General features: G+C 51.2%; 1 protein-coding gene across 1 annotated transcript in view; it reads right to left on the reverse strand.

The window, feature by feature from the left end:
• The window catches only part of LOC147016425 (guanine nucleotide-binding protein G(I)/G(S)/G(T) subunit beta-1-like), a 40,998-nt gene extending 21,050 nt beyond the window's left edge, over nucleotides 1-19,948 (reverse strand). Inside the window, exons 1-9 of the mRNA XM_085845069.1 lie at nucleotides 19,657-19,948; nucleotides 13,844-13,887; nucleotides 13,514-13,575; nucleotides 12,122-12,160; nucleotides 4,434-4,540; nucleotides 4,263-4,326; nucleotides 3,768-3,930; nucleotides 776-842; nucleotides 427-628 (exon numbers count right to left, since the gene is read on the reverse strand). Of these exons, the coding sequence (XP_085701195.1) occupies nucleotides 427-628; nucleotides 776-842; nucleotides 3,768-3,930; nucleotides 4,263-4,326; nucleotides 4,434-4,540; nucleotides 12,122-12,160; nucleotides 13,514-13,570 (699 nt within the window). The 5' untranslated portion in view covers nucleotides 13,571-13,575; nucleotides 13,844-13,887; nucleotides 19,657-19,948. The remainder of the gene's footprint in view (nucleotides 1-426; nucleotides 629-775; nucleotides 843-3,767; nucleotides 3,931-4,262; nucleotides 4,327-4,433; nucleotides 4,541-12,121; nucleotides 12,161-13,513; nucleotides 13,576-13,843; nucleotides 13,888-19,656) is intronic.
• Between the last annotated feature and the right edge of the window lie 207 nt (nucleotides 19,949-20,155).

Genomic DNA, 20,155 nt, shown 5'->3' on the forward strand with positions numbered 1-20,155 from the left:
GAACTGATTAGATTATGGTGAATATCCGGATCCGGATCCGACTATTAGAATATTATGAGTGATTCTTCACCATTTGGAGATCAGGCCAAAAACGATAGATGGCAGAGGTATGCGCTCGACTGAGTGCCCTTCTAGTTAATACTGCTTTTTGTCTCCATGCTATCTGACCTGAATTTGGATGAGTGGATTTGTGTCGCATCTTAAAATGACACATTGCGTGTGGGAAAGCTTCGACATACCACCATCAGAAACTCAGACAAGTTACAACAATGTGGCACAAGTTTCAGGTGTGCAGCCGTGGTAATCGAATCCACATCAGTAAGAGCGATGCAACAAGGCTTTATCCACTTAACCACCCCACCGCTTGCATTCAATACAAGTAGTGTGTGTACGCACTCCCCCGCCCCATCCCACCCCCCCACAAACCCCGATAGCATTGATGTCTGACTCGTGTCCAGTGAAAGTTTGTCTGCAGAGCCCATCACGAACGTCCCACAGCTTTGCAGTGGCATCACAGGCACCAGACACAAATGTCTGTCCATCTGGGGCCAAGGACACTGCCATGACGTCACCAGCATGTCCTTGGAAACTCGACAGCTGCTGCCCACTCTCTATATCCCACAATGCACTGTGGGAGGTGAAAGAGAAAAAGAAAGATGCTCATGATGGAGAACGCGTACAGCAGACATTTCCGTCAAACAAAGCAAATCGTAAACCATCATCAGAGTAAATATCACTCTCAATAATTGAGTACATGCAGGGTAAAACTCTGTACCAGGTGGTGTCGCCAGAACTGGTGATGATGCGTGTGTCATCAATGAATCGGCAGCATGACAGGTAACCTATCATACAAAAAAAGAAGAAACAAATCATGCTCTTTTACTTCCATCATAGAGCTATAATTTAGGAAGTTATTCCAACGATCATAGTAATGAAACGGCAACAATAAAGTCGCAATTTTGGCAACAAAGTGCGACATCAAAACGAAATATTGTTGTGGTGCCGGGTTTGGTAGCGAGGACGAACGCCAGACGGAGCAGTTGGGCAGTCTCCTACCGAACACCGGAAATGAAAGGTCGTCACTCCGGAGTCGACGGGCCACTTAAAGACCGTGATCGCCAATTCTATGATGGCGTGGGGTAGGGTCAATAGCCAAATTTCAATATACCCAAGTACCCACATCGTCAAATTACCGGGCAAGTCACACCCTCAACAGACTCTGTTGAACCGGGTCGCTCTAGCGACCTCACCAGAGTCTGTCGGACACAATGACAACTTACGGCACCGACGGCCTCACTATTTCTCAAGCCCGCACCGTGCTGGGTCAATGGTATAAACGAACGGCAGGCAACGAACTGGAACATTTAACAGTTGGGGGTTTATTTATAAGGGAGGGGGACACAGAGAGCAGAGTTATCCGAATAAAAGAAATGCAGGCAATGCACAGTGAGCGAAAAGCACTTAACAGACTGGCGACACACACACACACACACACACACACACACACACACACACACACACACACACACACACACACACACACACACACACACACACACACACACACACACACACACACACACACACACACACACACACACACACACACACGGCCTTTATTTTTGCCCTTCAGCTCGGGAGGGAAGGCGAGCTGAGGGCAGGAGCCTACGCTTGCACCTGTCCGCCTCGTGTGGTCTGGTCGAGACGAGCTGATCCGGAGGGGAAGGGGGGAGGGGGGACTCGAACCCACACCTCCGTCACCGCACCAAGCACCAGGGACCAGAGAACAACGCAACGGACACCAGCCAGCACGAGAACAGACCAGAGGAGACGAGCACCCGCGGGTAGACGAGAACGCCAGCAGGCAAGATGTGAACGCTAGCAGGCGACGAGGCTTCTCCTTCCAGCAAAGGCAAGCCGAATGAGAGCAACATGCTAATTAACAATTCCACTGGTGGTGCTCCGGGCAAGCTTCATGTAACGATTAATCTGCACCTGCTTCTTCTCTCTCTTGACGACGGCTCGCCACCTTCTCTTATCCTTCCCCTCCCCCGCGGGTCAAGGGAACCGCACTGAGGAACTCGCCTCTGGATTGGATGAGGGGTTGTCAGGCGATCAGTGGCCTCTGCTCATTGGTTGGGCCGAACACTCCATCTGGCTAAGGCGGAGTCGGCCCTGAGGTGATGAAACATCCGCTCACGTCCGTGGTCCCGAACATGTGCGTAATGGCGTCGATGGTGCGGAGAGGTGAAAGCTGGGTGGGCAAAGCGCCTGTTCGGCCGCAGCGTGGGAGGAGTGAAGTGAGGGTTTTGTTGGCGTTGTGCGGATTCAAGACGTAAAAAACCTGACTATAAAAGTAACTCGTAGCGCACACATGTAATTAACCCATTAGACAGAAGAAGGACGGGACTCTGACTATAAACACAGACTTATCAAAATAACTGAACTGCGGGGACTGCTGTCTCTGTGTGCAAATGGCTGCCAGATTCGTAACAATATCATGAATAATGTGAAATATTTTGGTTTACGTTTTTTGTGTGCGAGTGTACATCCCCATTAACACGGAGACCTCCCGACAGTCCACTGGCAGGATCAGCCACCCTAAGTTTGCAATCCACTTGGTCTGGGCAGCCTCCTCTGTGAACCAAGAAGAACTTGATGTTCATCACTCTGTGGCCAGGTTCTGCATCGAGATAAGCCACAAGGCCAAGATCTTCAACCGCTAGGCCCGAACATTTTTCCTTCAGGGGTTAGTCAGCGCCAGGTTCCGTTTAGTGGAGAATAGCAAAGACTTGGTGGGTGGTGGTGCTCAGGCACACGGCCTGGGACCTGGCTGAGCGGTGGTCAGATTGCGGCACCAGAGATTGCCGAGGTGTTCTGGGTAGTGCACCCGGGAATCACCTGATGGGTGCACTGCCGCGGGCTCACCCCGTACACACTCCATCAACTGCGCAGCTTTGACCTCGTCCCCCACAGTGGCCTGACAGCTCCAGGAATGGCAAAGTCACTGGCCATCACACGAGGAAGGCTTGGTTTTTGCTGGTTAACGGCTCTCGATGGAACGCCGATTTGGCCTCCTTATCCTGCCCCTACCTCACAGCATTTGGTGGAGAGTGGAGGGACATGGCTGAAATGGATGCGGTTTATTTGCTATCCCCACTCCTAGTCTTTCGTGCTCCACCTCGACGACCTACGACGGGTTCAGCACCACACATTTTTTTGAGATGCCAGACGATCTCAGGGATCAAATGACGATGTTCTGGAGCATGGACTACATGCCAATCAATGATGGAGGCAGACCATGGGAAGTGCTGGCGCATTGCCCCAACGTTTGCCTCACAGTGCCATTGGGGTGGGCCGAACAGGTTGGCTCGACGGTGACCCGTACATAGTTACAAAACTTTCAAATCACCCTTTAGATGCAAAGGCTGGTCATTTAATTGCAAAATCAGAACAAGCTGCAAGTTGAGTCATTATGGAAGCACTTCTGCATAGAATGCCATGTGACCTTGAAGCTGCGCAACCAAATGAACATTACATAATGCCAGTGTGATGTCATATGCTTTTACGATGAAATGTTGAAGCAGTGAAAAACATCAACGCCCTCCATGAATAAATATCGACGTCAAAACTGAAAAAAAAGGGTTCACGTAACCTGCCAAATAAATAAATGAAAAAAATAAAAATAAATCAACGAGGTTCAGCATCTGCCTGGCAAAAGCCAAAAGACCGACGTACAAAAATGGCCGCAAATGCTTTGAACTAACCCGTGTGGCCTGCGAGTTCACGTGTCACGCGAACGTTCCCCTCGCGGCTTTTCAAGCTGTACACGGAGCAGATGTTGTCAAGACCTCCACACGCCACAAATCCTCCAGAACTGGCATAAGAGCACGTCATTACCCAGCTAGAGCGCAGAGGAATTGCATGGACCTGCGGGTTAGGGATCACAGTTCATACGAGTTTGGCATCACGGTTCACGAGGTCAAGATTAAGGAGGTGGGGGGGGGGCATTTCCATTGGCAGGGGCGTGAAACTCGACCGGGCATCATCCCCACTACCCAACCCCCGCAATGCCTCAATTAGATCATCCGTGCATATGTATTGGCATTGCCATCGATTATGGTCATGGCAAAAAGAAAGTGGGAATGGTGAATGCAATAATTCACAGGTTGAAGAACAGAGATAAGACTTCAATTAATGTGGCCTTTGATGGATGTGGAACTGTAAACCGATCAAAAAGGACAGTAAAGAAGGCATGGTACCTTGTTTGTAGTGTAACTGTCCCACACAATGAGTTTGCCATCTTGAGACGCACTAACAAGGAGCCTGCACAGAGCCGAAGGGAGCACAGTAACCTCAGAATGATGCATTTGCGGTGAACCAAGAAGCTCGCACGTTAACAGGTGAGACTTATGCCTGCCAGGCTAACCCACCGGGAATCCGTGCCCCACTGCATGGCATAAATCTTGGCCAAGTGACCGCGCAAGGTGCGGCGAGTCCGCATCTGAATTCTCCCGATTGGGTCCACGTTAGCGACGACCTGCAAAACATGGTCTGTGGGTCAGCACAAATAGCCTGTTGGAGAGGCAGTTGGAATGCCTTGCGATTCATCACCGTCACAAGCAAAACGAGGAAACAAATAAAATGGGTCAGATACAGTGTGCACCGAGGGGCTAACAAAGGAAAATGTAGGTAATTTGTGCCTCTGGGAAATGACTATATCAAGTCATGGTTCATAATTAGTCCCTCTGCTCCAATTTCAATCAACCTACGCCCACCACCACCACCCCAAACAACCAATACCACCTCATGAGCCACACGTGTCAGGTAATTGTACGAGATCCTTAAACTCACCTGACCTTTCCCTTTGTTTCTTACAAACCAACGATAATAAAATAAGCTCATTGCAGTTGCGAGGGATCTTCACAAATGGTTGACCGTCATCGCCAGAATGCTCGGGATGTACTCAAAAAAATAAAAAATATATCGCTACTTGGGGCCCAGTTGGAGTTACCCTCAAAACCCCAAATGAACCCTTCACACCCAGCATTGCTTTCATCGCTCACAAACGCCGAACACAAACAAGAAAGCTCACAGCCCCCACCCCCACCCACCTCAAAACTACCCTACCCCCCCGCTCTGCAGCCCTCCAATGGGAGTAAATTAGTGTTGAAATAAATGGCATCCGAGGTGTGTCTGCCTCCCCCTCGGGGACCTGTGGCTTCTTGAATTGTGGGAGATAGGAATGAGATGTTTCATTTTGAGAAGAGTAAAAAAAAAATGTTCAAAAAATAAAAATAAAAAAAAAACACACAACACCAAGTTAATCTTCCCAGGACAGACCAAGGCCTTGCTCGTTACGTGCTCAGTTGGAGGAAGATAAAAGAAGAAAAAAATATATATCTATAATTCCAGCAATGTGTGTGTGTCTGTGTCTGTGTCTGTGTCTGTTTCTCGACAACCCCTGGTCCGATCTCATTGAAACTTGCCAGCTATATTGCTGGGGACCTGAGGATGTGCCTTTTTAAGGTTTGATATTAATCGGACAAGTGCCTCCCAAGTTATGGCCATTTATTTACCAACCAATGACAAGACACGTTGCTGCGGCCATTTATTTACCAACCAATGACAAGACACGTTGCTGCATAGGCGTGGCTGCGTAGGCCGGTGTGCGGCCAGCCGACGATGACGTCACGGGCCGTGCTGGTTACATGGCAAGCAAAGACAGGGAGGTAAACTTGATTTTAATGAACACTGTGTGGAAGTGTGGTTGTCGCGAGAACGCGAGAGCGAAGGAACGGCCTGTGTGGTTGTCATTACTGGGTCGCGGTTTGAAAGAATTTTTTTTTGTACGTACGACCACGCACGCACATGATGGGCACACACGAGCGAAGGAACAGCCTGTGTGGTTGTTGTTTCTGGGACACAGTTTGAAAGTTTTTTTTTTTTTTGCACGTACGGCCACGCACTAGTATATTTAAACAACAACAAAAACCTGTCACTGTTCATTCTATTTGTGTTTAAAACAAACTGCATAATTATGTTTTGCAAGCTACTGATGACGAGACAAGAGTACTGCTGCTCCCTCCTTAAAAAAAAGTACACACAAACCTAACAAAGTCAGCAGAACAGTCACATGATGCAACATCAAAATACGGTGTCGGCGAATCGTACAGGGTGTGGAGGAAGCACACACACACACACACACACACACACACACACACACACACACACACACACACACACACACACACACACACACACACACACACACACACACACACTTGTCCAATTGCCGGTGTGAACATCAGCAAATCATTTGATGACCCTCACAGAGACACAAGGAAGGTCCTCAAAATGGAGGACGAACGCGGCGTGATCATGTCAGCATTCGCAGCAACACGGACGTGCAACCCACCGAAGCAGTGACCCCAATAAATTGGGAGGAGGGATTTTGGTCGACGTACAGGAACACGATGACCTACTCTTTATGCGAGGTACCAAGTCGATTAAAAGTCAGTCAGGGAACATGAGGAGGGAAAATGGGAGTTAAATTGGCAGAGAAAAGCTGGAGTTACGTTGAAGGTGCAAGCATTGGTGCGACAAAGGTGTATACAATACAGGTTTTGCTTCCGCAAGGTAACCTGCAACGGTTCGTTAACCCTTGGGACATCCAAGGGTTGATGGCTTGTATAAGGAGCTCTTTCACCAGAGCATTGCTTCCAATCTGAAGAAGAATGGATTCTCTTTCATCTGCAGGGAAAGGAGATTTCGATCCCAGTTGCAATGTCATAATCGGCCACTGATATGCCAAGAAACCTGCAAGGAGTCCTTGCTGCGTGTGAGATGATTTCAACCATCAGCGGTTAAACGATTCCAAACTGGTCAAGCAGAAATTGGAATAAATCCCCGATATTGACACCACCGTGACTGCAAACCCCGCACCGCCCACAAACACCCCGCCACTCACCCCCTCCTCCGTATCTCCGAAAGACAGCCAATATAGCGGGGAGCTCATCATCCATCATTTAATAAAGCACAGCGAGCGGTACTCAATCGCGTGTGTGCACCGGGAAGCTCACTCCTCGTTAACTCAAACGACCCGAATCGAGCAGGGTCCCCCAATCGTGACATCACCATGACAAAATACTAGACCAAAAAAATAAATAAATAAAAAATAAAACTTTGCACACCGAAGGCCAAGTGAAAAGGAAAAACTGAAACGCAAGTGAAAGGGTCCTGAAAATGACGAACTGCGGCCCAGTTATTAATCCGACACAAATGTCACGTTTCACGCCTCTGGGTGAAGGCTTAAACACCGCCAGGTGAGCAATTTGATCGGATGCCCCTTGATGGGCGGCGCGCTTTCAGGCTCAGCCGCTTCCATTATGATCTGTTACTCAAACACAATAGTAACCACAGCGAGGACCCCAACAGGTCAATACGCCTGGTATTTATAAACATCAAACAGGACACAAAAGTGTGCTCAAGGAGGCCATTTGAAAGGTTCTGGAGAGATGTAGGATGGATGGCGAGTTTATTCAGCAAACCACATCCACCGAGACATCACTGTGCATCAGGTACGGGAGAACCGACAACATTCTCTACCTCCAGTCACATTCTCGGGTCGTAGACGCCGGTAGCATCAGACAATAGTTCAACTCTTGCTACAGTGCGACCTGTTGCAATTTTATAGTTCAGTGGCCGTAAAGCCAGCAACTTCCTCAAAGCCTGCAACCAAATGTTTGTTCAAGTCTGCTCATTTCAGCTGAAAACTGACAATAAAATGTCCCGAGATCATTACCTCTGAAAATGAATACTTGGAGGTGGATACTTCAAACAGGGAGCAATGATGGGAATGTACAAGCTGTGGCCGAGGCGATAAACTTCGGCCCTTACACACCCGCAGATGCCTTTTAAGTGCGTGGACACAAAATGATGCGGAACACCACGCTGAGAGTCCAACATCCACCTTGTGCTGCATTTACAAATCTCAAGTGTTCAAATTCTGAACCAATCAAATAGCTCCAGCAGGAGAAACAAAAGGCCAGCAGTTGATGCAGTTTGGAGTTACAGCACGTAAGTGTGCCAAGTTGGTGCAAATCGGGAACAATACGAGGAACACGATTGAGCATTCCAGCGTGCGCGCACGCACGCCATATTAAGTAAATTAAAAAAAAAATAATAAATAAAAAAAAAAAACCAGGAACAAATCCTTCAAGCATTTCAGACTTTATCTTCATAAATGGAATAATGTATATATATATATATATATATATATATATATATATATATATATATATATATATATATATATATATATATATATATATATATATATATATATATATATATATATATATATATATATATATAAAAAACCCAAATTTAGGACACTGTCGCAGTCTGCAAACCAGTGAAGTGGAAGGAGAACAAATAAATAAATGAATAAATAAAACACTCGGCTTTGAGCGTTAATCCAAAGTCAAAGCAGAGGATCTTTTGTTCCAATGAAGGGTTAGCGCCCCAAACATCTGCTTCTCCTTGCTTCTCATGGCGGTTAGCTTACCTTGACTCCATGAATTGTTCCACTTGTCCGTTGATGCAGAAACACCACGAGCCTTATTTCTTTTTAAAGAGGATCTAAAGCTTGCAGACTGACAAGACAAAATAAGCGCATGCATGCACACACACCACACACACACACACACGTTTTGCTGCCCCCCTCTCTCCAGGGACTGATGGAATCAAAGACCACAATGATGGCAGGCAGCTTTGGTGGAGTAGAGGATCCCACAATGTGGCACCCAGTGTCATGCTGTTCGACATGCGCTTGCGAGCCTGGAGGGCATAATCGACTCCATCCGGCTGAGGATGAGTGGGACCAACCCTCGGTGGGATCGAACACCGCGTTGAATATAACAGCTACGACGACGTCGAGGCGTTTGGGGCGTGACTTAGCCATGCAGCTTGGTGCGCTTTGTTGACTCCCTCCCACGTGGACGGATGGGAGTGAGCTTCGGCTGGACCATGTGTGAAGATGGCGATCAATGGCAGCGGCGTGCCGTGCCCGGGCGAACCGGGATGTCCCCGAGTAGGATCGGGCAAACAGAGCACGAATGAGGAGACAGCTTTGTCCAAGAGTCGTGGTATCTTGCTGGGGTGGAGATGGTTGCTTCAAGACCAGGGAAGGCTCCGTTCAGTATTGGGGCTCGCATGTGGAGAGAACAACCAGTGGTGGCAGACGGGACACACACATACACGATTATGTGAGATATATGTATATATATGTATATATATATATATATATATATATATATATATATATATATATATATATATACATATATATAGTCATGTTCAGGAGGGGTTAAAACCAACCTGGACGAGTAGCTGAACAATTTCCCTTGGGAGGCAAAAAGCCGAGTTCCTCAGAGATTAATGGCATGCGTGGAATGAAGGACGGCAAAAAAGCGTCACAGACGGGGGCTCGAACCAACAACGAATAGTAGAGTACAATACTGTACATACGCAAAAACATATTTTCCACGAGCTGCGAACATGACCTGCTTCCGGTACGTGTATTGTAGCTTCGTGGGATAAACATCTCGTCTCACGGGATGTCGCACCAGTGTAACATGTCATTCCCCGCGACGCCATCCCCCGTGAGTTACTTACAGAATGAAAATTACCAGGTCTCCACATGCGGACATTACACAATGGAAACAATCAGCGCATCTTCGTGTAAATCACCATATTGCTACAAACAGCACCATCTGAGCCGTTGCATATTAAAAACGCTCAGCATATTCTGCCTGTAGATAGGAAAGACCTCATGTCCTACGAGTTTAAAAAAAAAAACAAAAAAAAAAACTTTCAGCATATCTATTAGTGTAATTAGCAGCTAGCTACATACGGACGAATTACACAATGACATCCCTCACCACATCATGAGACCAGCATGTTTTGGAAAAAGAAAATATATATATATATATATATATATATATATATATATATATATATATATATATAAAAAAAAAGATTCCGACCAGAACGTTCATCTCTCAGTGAGAGATTAAAGCAACCCCGGCTTCAAGGCCGCAAAGGACCACGTACCCCTTCGCCTCTGCAGAAACACCGAAGGGGGCTTCATAGTAAAGCTCATGATGCTCTACCGCTCCCTGAACCCACATGCGCTGAAGAACAAACAAGCAGGCGCTGCCCGTGTGCTGGAAGGCGAACAGGAAGGCGTTAAGGGACTTCAAAATGCATTCTTCAACTAGAAGGGCACTCGGTAGGGCGCATACCTCCGCCACCTAATGCCTGATCCACGAGAACATATCAGGCCCAATAGATTTTTTGAAATATGATGTGTGGTTTTTGGCCCCATCTCTCAATGGTGAAGAATCACGTTAAAAAACAAATAATTATTGAATCCAGATCCGGATTATGGATCTTCACCAAAATCGAATCAGTTTGTCCTTGTCAAACAGCCAACCTGTCCACAAAAATTTCATCCGGATCCGTCCGCAACTTTTTGAGATATCCTTCACACAGAGACAGACAGATAAATAGACAGACAGACAGACAGAGAGGGGTGAAAACATAACGTCTTTCACCTTCGGTGGTGGAGGTAATAAATTGGAAACGGAACCTGGTGTTGTCGTATTTTTTCTTTTGTAAGTATCTTTAATGAAACTGTCAATCGTCGAACGCTGTGTACGCTGGTCGAAAACATTATAAACTTTAAAAAAAAAACCTTCCCCTTTGAACCAGGAACCGTCACGAATCGAGAACGTTATCCGCCTTGTTCCAATTCCCCAACTTTGGTGGCGTCACCATTTGCAGCCTTTTCATGAACCAGGAACTGCCACGAACCGACGACGTCATCCCCCTTGTAATAATGACAAAACACTCGTGGATTTTCGTTTATTTCCACAGCATTTTCACGAGATTTTCCCCGACATTCGCGGATTCGGGAAATCCCCAGAACCTATTTCCCCCATTTCCCATTGAAACAATGCCCCCACATACACGGTTTCAACACTCACGGGGTTTTCCCAGAACGTATCCCCCATGAATGTCGGGGTCCTGGTACACGTACGTACGTACACACACACACACACACACACACACACACACACACACACACACACACACACACACACACACACACACACACACACACACACACACACACACGGTGCCACCTTCTGAAACCCGCATATGGAGATAACCAACAACACCTGGGAGGACTATGTTCCATCTCTCTAAACCCACATGTGGAGATAACAGCCAGCGACACAAAAGTTAGGAGTAATGGCCACTTCCCAGAGCATTCTGGGAAACATCGACATCACAACAGTGCCACCTTTCTCACCGCACTCAGCGGTTCAATTCATGAGGAGGAATTTCCTCCTCCCCACAGAAGCCTTCCATCAGCAATACATGTTTTCTGTTGTACTTGAACATGTCGTATGGATTCCTCGGCATAAAGCATCGGTGGCCTGGCTCAGAGATGAAGCACTCGGGCTCACATGGCATGTCCTTGCCGAATGCCGAAATGAGAAGATTTAAAAGCGATTCGTTGAAAGGATTCTCCGGGACAACACACACGCCGGTGCACCGGTGCAGCGTGCACATGAAAGCAAAGCAAATAAAAACAAAGAGCAGATATCACCAAAATGCTTTTAAAAAACATCAATTATTGTGCACTACAATTGAAACAGCACTCGTTCTTTACAAACGCAGGACAGCCAGCTTTGTGGAGTGGTGAAGCGACTTGTGCAGACCAGGACTCATTCCTCCAAAACCCCTTAATGTCAAGAGCTCAGGATAATACTGGAGCAACGGGAGCCAGAGAGCAGCAGATGGCACCGAGGCAGGGGGAGCGAGCAGGGGGTACAGATTCCAGCTTATCATCTCATTAGTTACCTAACGACCCAATTCCCTCGTTAACGAAGAACACACCCAGCCGCCCAAACGTTATTCTGCCTTTCCACCATCTGTTACTTCGTGCACACCGACTGTATGCCCGCAATTCCAGCACAGGGCCAAGGGTTTCCGACTCCAAAGAGCGAGGTTTCGAGGTTAGTGTGCAGACCCTCCCCGTGCCACTCACCTGAGCGAGTGTAGCATCTCCACAGGCCTTCCTGGCATCCTACGGTGATGAGGAATGGAGAAAGGACAGAAAGCTTTTGTAAAACAAACATTGACAATTGTTGTGAGTTCTTGCAGCCATCACAGCATCATGGCTAAGTGCATCAAAGTCTTCCACAGTCAAACACATTCCAATGCAAATACGATAAACATTGTTCATCTCGAGCACATTCGGTCACTCGCAAGGCACTTGGTAGCGCGCATACCTCCGCCACGCAATGCCTGATCCAGCAGAACAAATCTGGCCCATTACAACATTTTTGAAATATCGTGCTACATATCGGTTTAGCCCTATCACTCAATGGTGAAGAATCACTTAAAGAAATTAAATAACTCTCATATCCAGATCTGGATTCGGATCTTCACGAAAATTGAATCAGTTCTTCCTTGTCACACAACCCAACATGTCCACCAAGTTTCGTCCGAATCCGTCCACAACTTCTTGAGATATCATGCTATATATCCTTTATGGCCCTGAAGAATCACTTTTCTAGTAGTCGGATCCTGATCCGGATCTTCAGCAAAATCTAATCAGTTCGTCCTTGTCGCGCACACCCGACCTGCCCACCAAATATACATCCAGATCCGTCCACAACTTTTTGAGATATCCTGTAGACAAAGACAGACAGACAGACAGACTCCTTCACCTTCAGCCCTGATGTGTGTATCAGCAACTAACATGATGGAAATAACTTGGCCATTTTAACTTGTCCTATAAAAAAAAAAAAAATAAAAAAAAAAAATAAAAATCGACTTAACCAAACATGTGGTAACCCACTAACAAATCTTCAGATATATCAATCCGTCAGCCTTCCTCCTGCCGTGTTGCTCTGGGCATTCGAGGTTTCACACCATTCAATAATATGATAAACCGGCTGTCTCCACCATTCCACATCCTTAAAAAACGATTTCCTTAAGCAAAGGATTCAGCATACATCAGGGTCTGGCCTCACTCTGTGGAACTATTGGTCTTAATACAGTAGTTCCTCAGGGCAGCAAATGGGTGCCCCTCGAGACCATCTGCATGGAGATGAAACCAAGGATGGATGCATTAGCATCAAGTGGTTATATCGATATCCACGATTCACCAGACAACACAGAATCATTATCGAGGAGCGAAGGTAGCGAAACTCCAAACCAAGAAACGTTCGGATTTAAATATATATATATATATAAATAAATTTTTGAAGCCATTTTTGCGCAGGTGATACCATCTCAGTGCGAGAATGTGGATCCACATCAAATGGTAGTTGAGATAAACCACTCAAAATCAATCAGACTCTACAACGGCAAATGTTCCAGCAGTCAACGTGGCACAGTCTCTATATCCTGAGGGTCAAAGATGAGTTTTCACCTGAATTTGTCTCTTCAATTGTTCAGCTTCTTGTCTCAGTTGCGCCAACTCACCCATCCTTCCTGTGAACACACACACACACAAACAGACCTCTGAAACACCAACGATGAAGAATACGTTATGCCGTACAGCCAAAAGCTTGAGGAGAGGACCACCAGGCTACGAGGGGCCAAATCCATCAAAATCGTTTGCTAAGATAACCTTCTCCAAGTTACAGCTCCGAGTGAACAATTTAAACAACTCAAACACAAGGAAGAAAGAGCACGAGTGAGTACGACACCGTGTCTCATAAGGGCTGATAATGTGGGACATAGAGGTGCAAGAGCTCACCTTTTTCACCCTCCCCTCACCTTCCCCCCTCTCTCACTGCTCACCTGTGATCAGAATAAAAAATTAAAACTAAAAAAACATCATTTTTTTTTAAGGGAGTGGGGGGAATGAGTTTATTATAACTTGGACATCACTCATTCCCACTCGGGCAAACAACACAGTCAGTCAAAGGAAAGGGCCCCACAACAATCACCCGAGCAGCCAGCCACGGGAATCACAACAATCACCATGCAGCCAGCCACGGGAATCACAACAATCACCATGCAGCCAGCCACGGGCGCAACAACAATCACCATGCAGCCAGCCACGGGCCCCACAACAATCACCGAGCAGCCAGCCACGGGCCGCACAACAATCACCGAGCAGCCAGCCACGGGCCCCACAACAATCACCGAGCAGCCAGCCACGGGCGCAACAACAATCACCATGCAGCCAGCCACGGGCCCCACAACAATCACCGAGCAGCCAGCCACGGGCCCCACAACAATCACCAAGCAGCCAGCCACGGGCCCCACAACAATCACCAAGCAGCCAGCCACGGGCCCAACAACAATCATCGAGCCACGGGCACAACAACAATCACCGAGTTGCCAGCCAAGGGACCCACAACAATCACCAGAGCAGCCAGCCACGGGCCCCACAACAATCACCGAGCAGCCAGCCACGGGCCCCACAACAATCACCGATCAGCCAGCCACGGGCCCCACAACAATCACCGATCAGCCAGCCACGGGCCCCACAACAATCACCGAGCAGCCAGCCACGGGCCACACAACAATCACCGAGCAGCCATCCACGGGACCAACAACAATCACCGAGCAGCCAGCCACGGGCGCAACAACAATCAACCGAGCAGCCAGCCACGGGCCCCACAACAATCACCGAGCAGCCAGCCACGGACCCCACAACAATCACTGAGCAGCCAGCCACGGGCCCCACAACAATCACCGAGCAGCCAGCCACGGGCCCCACAACAATCACCGGGCAGCCAGCCACGGGCCCCACAACAATCACCGAGCAGCCAGCCACGGGCGCAACAACAATCACCGAGCAGCCAGCCACGGGCCCCACAACAATCACTGAGCAGCCAGCCACGGGCGCAACAACAATCACCATGCAGCCAGCCACGGGCCCCACAACAATCACCGAGCAGCCAGCCACGGGCCCCACAACAATCACCGAGCAGCCAGCCACGGGCCCAACAACAATCAACCGAGCAGCCAGCCACGGGCCCCACAACAATCACCGAGCAGCCAGCCACGGGCCCCACAACAATCACCGAGCAGCCAGCCATGGGCCCCACAACAATCACCGAGCAGCCAGCCACGGGCGCAACAACAATCACCGAGCAGCCAGCCACGGGCCACACAACAATCACCGAGCAGCCATCCACGGGACCAACAACAATCACCGAGCAGCCAGCCACGGGCGCAACAACAATCAACCGAGCAGCCAGCCACGGGCCCCACAACAATCACCGAGCAGCCAGCCACGGGCCCCACAACAATCACTGAGCAGCCAGCCACGGACCCCACAACAATCACTGAGCAGCCAGCCACGGGCCCCACAACAATCACCGAGCAGCCAGCCACGGGCCCCACAACAATCACCGAGCAGCCAGCCACGGGCCCCACAACAATCACCGAGCAGCCAGCCACGGGCGCAACAACAATCACCGAGCAGCCAGCCACGGGCCCCACAACAATCACTGAGCAGCCAGCCACGGGCGCAACAACAATCACCATGCAGCCAGCCACGGGCCCCACAACAATCACCGAGCAGCCAGCTACGGGCCCCACAACAATCACCGAGCAGCCAGCCACGGGCCCAACAACAATCAACCGAGCAGCCAGCCACGGGCCCCACAACAATCACCGAGCAGCCAGCCACGGGCCCCACAACAATCACCGAGCAGCCAGCCACGGGCCCCACAACAATCACCGAGCAGCCAGCCACGGGCGCAACAACAATCACCGAGCAGCCAGCCACGGGCGCAACAACAATCACCGAGCTGCTAGCCACGGGCCCCACAACAATCACCAGAGCAGCCAGCCACGGGACCCACAACAATCACCAGAGCAGCCAGCCACGGGCCCCACAACAATCACCGAGCAGCCAGCCACGGGACCAACAACAATCACAGAGCAGCCAGCCACGGGCCCCACAACAATCACCGAGCAGCCAGCCACGGGCCCCACAACAATCACCGAGCAGCCAGCCACGGGCCCCACAACAATCATCGAGCCACGGGCCCAACAACAATCACCGAGTTGCCAGCCACGGGCCCCACAATAATCACCGATCAGCCAGCCACGGGCCCCACAACAATCACCGAGCAGCCAGCCACGGGCCCCAGAACAATCACATGATACGTCAGCCACAGGCCCCACAACAATCACCGAGCAGCCAGCCACGGGCCCCACAACAATCACCGAGCAGCCAGCCACGGGCCCCACAACAATCACCGAGCAGCCAGCCACGGGCCCAACAACAATCATCGAGCCACGGGCCCAACAAGAATCACCCGAGCAGCCAGCCACAGGCTCCACAACAATCACCGAGTTGCCAGCCATGGGCCCCCACAACAATCACCGATCAGCCAGCCACGGGCCCCACAACAATCACCGAGCAGCCAGCCACGGGCCCCAGAACAATCACATGATACGTCAGCCACGGGCCCCACAACAATCACCGAGCAGCCAGCCACGGGCCCCACAACAATCAACCGAGCAGCCAGCCACGGGACCCACAACAATCACGGAGCTGCCAGCCACGGGCCCCACAACGATCACCAGAGCAGCCAGCCATGGGCCCCACAACAATCACCAGAGCAGCCAGCCAGGGCCCCACAACAATCACCGAGCAGCCAGCCACGGGACCAACAACAATCACCGAGCAGCCAGCCACGGGCCCCACAACAATCACCGAGCAGCCAGCCACGGGCCCCACAACAATCACCGAGCAGCCAGCCACGGGCTCAACAACAATCATCGAGCCACGGGCCCAACAACAATCATCGAGCCACGGGCCCAACAAGAATCACCCGAGCAGCCAGCCACAGGCTCCACAACAATCACCGAGCAGCCAGCCACGGGTCCCACAACAATCATCGAGCAGCCAGCCACGGGCCCCACAACAATCATCGAGCAGCCAGCCACAGGCCCCACAACAATCACATGATCCGTCAGCCACGGGCCCCACGACAATCACCGAACAGCCAGCCACGGGACCCACAACAATCACCGAGTTGCCAGCCACGGGACCCACAACAATCATCGAGCCACGGGCCCAACAACAATCACCGAGTTGCCAGCCACGGGCCCCACAACAATCACCGATCAGCCAGCCACGGGCCCCACAACAATCACTGAGCAGCCAGGGACGGGCCCCAGAACAATCACCGATCAGCCAGCCACGGGCCCCACAACAATCACTGAGCAGCCAGGGACGGGCCCCAGAACAATCACATGATCCGTCAGCCACGGGCCCCACAACAATCACCGAACAGCCAGCCACGGGAACCACAACAATCACTGAGCAGTCAGCCACGGGACCAACAACAATCACCGAGCAGCCAGCCACGGGCCCCACAACAATCACCGAGCAGCTAGCCACGGGCGCAACAACAATCACCGAGCAGCCAGCCACAGGCCCCACAACAATCACCGAGCAGCCAGCCACGGGCCCCACAACAATCACCGAGCAGCCAGCCACAGGCCCCACAACAATCACCGAGCAGCCAGCCACGGGCCCAACAATCATCGAGCCACGGGCCCAACAACAATCATCGAGCCACGGGCCCCACAACAATCACCGAGCAGCCAGCCACGGGCCCCACAACAATCACCGAGCAGCCAGCCACGGGCGCAACAACAATCACCGAGCTGCTAGCCACGGGCCCCACAACAATCACCAGAGCAGCCAGCCACGGGACCCACAACAATCACCAGAGCAGCCAGCCACGGGCCCCACAACAATCACCGAGCAGCCAGCCACGGGACCAACAATCACCGAGCAGCCAGCCACGGGCCCCACAACAATCATCGAGCCACGGGCCCAACAACAATCACCGAGTTGCCAGCCACGGGCCCCACAATAATCACCGATCAGCCAGCCACGGGCCCCACAACAATCACCGAGCAGCCAGCCACGGGCCCCAGAACAATCACATGATACGTCAGCCACGGGCCCCACAACAATCACCGAGCAGCCAGCCACGGGACCCACAACAATCACGGAGCTGCCAGCCACGGGCCCCACAACGATCACCAGAGCAGCCAGCCATGGGCCCCACAACAATCACCAGAGCAGCCAGCCAGGGCCCCACAACAATCACCGAGCAGCCAGCCACGGGACCAACAACAATCACCGAGCAGCCAGCCACGGGACCAACAACAATCACCGAGCAGCCAGCCACGGGCCCCACAACAATCACCGAGCAGCCAGCCATGGGCTCAACAACAATCATCGAGCCACGGGCCCAACAACAATCATCGAGCCACGGGCCCAACAAGAATCACCCGAGCAGCCAGCCACAGGCTCCACAACAATCACCGAGTTGCCAGCCACGGGCCCCCACAACAATCACCGAGCAGCCAGCCACGGGTCCCACAACAATCATCGAGCAGCCAGCCACGGGCCCCACAACAATCATCGAGCAGCCAGCCACAGGCCCCACAACAATCACATGATCCGTCAGCCACGGGCCCCACAACAATCACCGAACAGCCAGCCACGGGACCCACAACAATCACCGAGTTGCCAGCCACGGGACCCACAACAATCATCGAGCCACGGGCCCAACAACAATCACCGAGTTGCCAGCCACGGGCCCCACAACAATCACCGATCAGCCAGCCACGGGCCCCACAACAATCACTGAGCAGCCAGGGACGGGCCCCAGAACAATCACCGATCAGCCAGCCACGGGCCCCACAACAATCACTGAGCAGCCAGGGACGGGCCCCAGAACAATCACATGATCTGTCAGCCACGGGCCCCACAACAATCACCGAACAGCCAGCCACGGGAACCACAACAATCACTGAGCAGTCAGCCACGGGCCCCACAACAATCACACGATCACCCAGCCACGGGCCCCACAACAATCACTGAGCAGCCAGCCACGGGCGCAACAACAATCACCGAGCAGTCAGCCACGGGCCCCACAACAATCACACGATCAGCCAGCCACGGGCCCCACAACAATCACTGAGCAGCCAGCCACGGGCCCCACAACAATCACACGATCAGCCAGCCACGGGCCCCACAACAATCACTGAGCAGCCAGCCACGGGCGCAACAACAATCGGCGAGCAGTCAGCCACGGGCCCCACAACAATCACTGAGCAGCCAGCCACGGGTCCCACAACAATCACTGAGCAGCCAGCCACGGGCGCAACAACAATCACCGAGCAGTCAGCCACGGGCCCCACAACAATCACACGATCAGCCAGCCACGGGCCCCACAACAATCACTGAGCAGCCAGCCACGGGCCCCACAACAATCACACGATCAGCCGGCCACGGGCCCCACAACAATCACTGAGCAGCAAGCCACGGGCGCAACAACAATCGCCGAGCAGTCAGCCACGGGCCCCACAACAATCACTGAGCAGCCAGCCACGGGCCCCACAACAATCACACGATCAGCCAGTCACGGGCCCCACAACAATCACTGAGCAGCCAGCCACGGGCGCAACAACAATCGCCGAGCAGTCAGCCACGGGCCCCACAACAATCATCCAGCTACAGGCCACGTAAATCATCAACCTTCTCACCGACAGAACCCAGAGCTTCCAACCCTCCATTACCTTCGCAGCCCATGCACTCAGCCGCTCTCGATGAGGCGTCGATGCGGCGCGGAAAGACGCAAAGTGGGTGTGTCACCCGAAGGGAAACCGTGAGGGAGAGTTCGATGTTGGAGCAGGTAAACAAAGAAAGAAGGAAAACGAGGAAGAGATACACAGAATGTGTGACAAAGAGGAAAGAGGAAGAATGAAACAGGGAGGACACAAGGAACGGCAGAGAGATCGCAACAACGCCCCTGCTATCGGCATCGGGAAACCCCGTGCTATCGGAAGTGCTGCCCGGAAGCCGATGACATGTGCACGTGACCTCGGTTGCTATGAGACGACGTTCGAGCTCAACGTTTGCACAACCGTGATATATTAATATTTCGTTTGCGATTTCCGGCGTCGATAAAACGTTATCATTTGCAAATCGGAAATATTTTACCACATTAACTCCAATGTATAGGCCTAGATTGTAAAATTTATCCCGTACGGATAAAATCGCAGGAGTTTTTTTTCC

The sequence above is a fragment of the Eptatretus burgeri genome, chromosome 11, assembly GCF_056783735.1.
Source record: "Eptatretus burgeri isolate ZD-2024b chromosome 11, Ebu_testis_v1, whole genome shotgun sequence".
In the NCBI taxonomy this organism is placed as follows: Eukaryota; Metazoa; Chordata; class Myxini; order Myxiniformes; family Myxinidae; genus Eptatretus; species Eptatretus burgeri.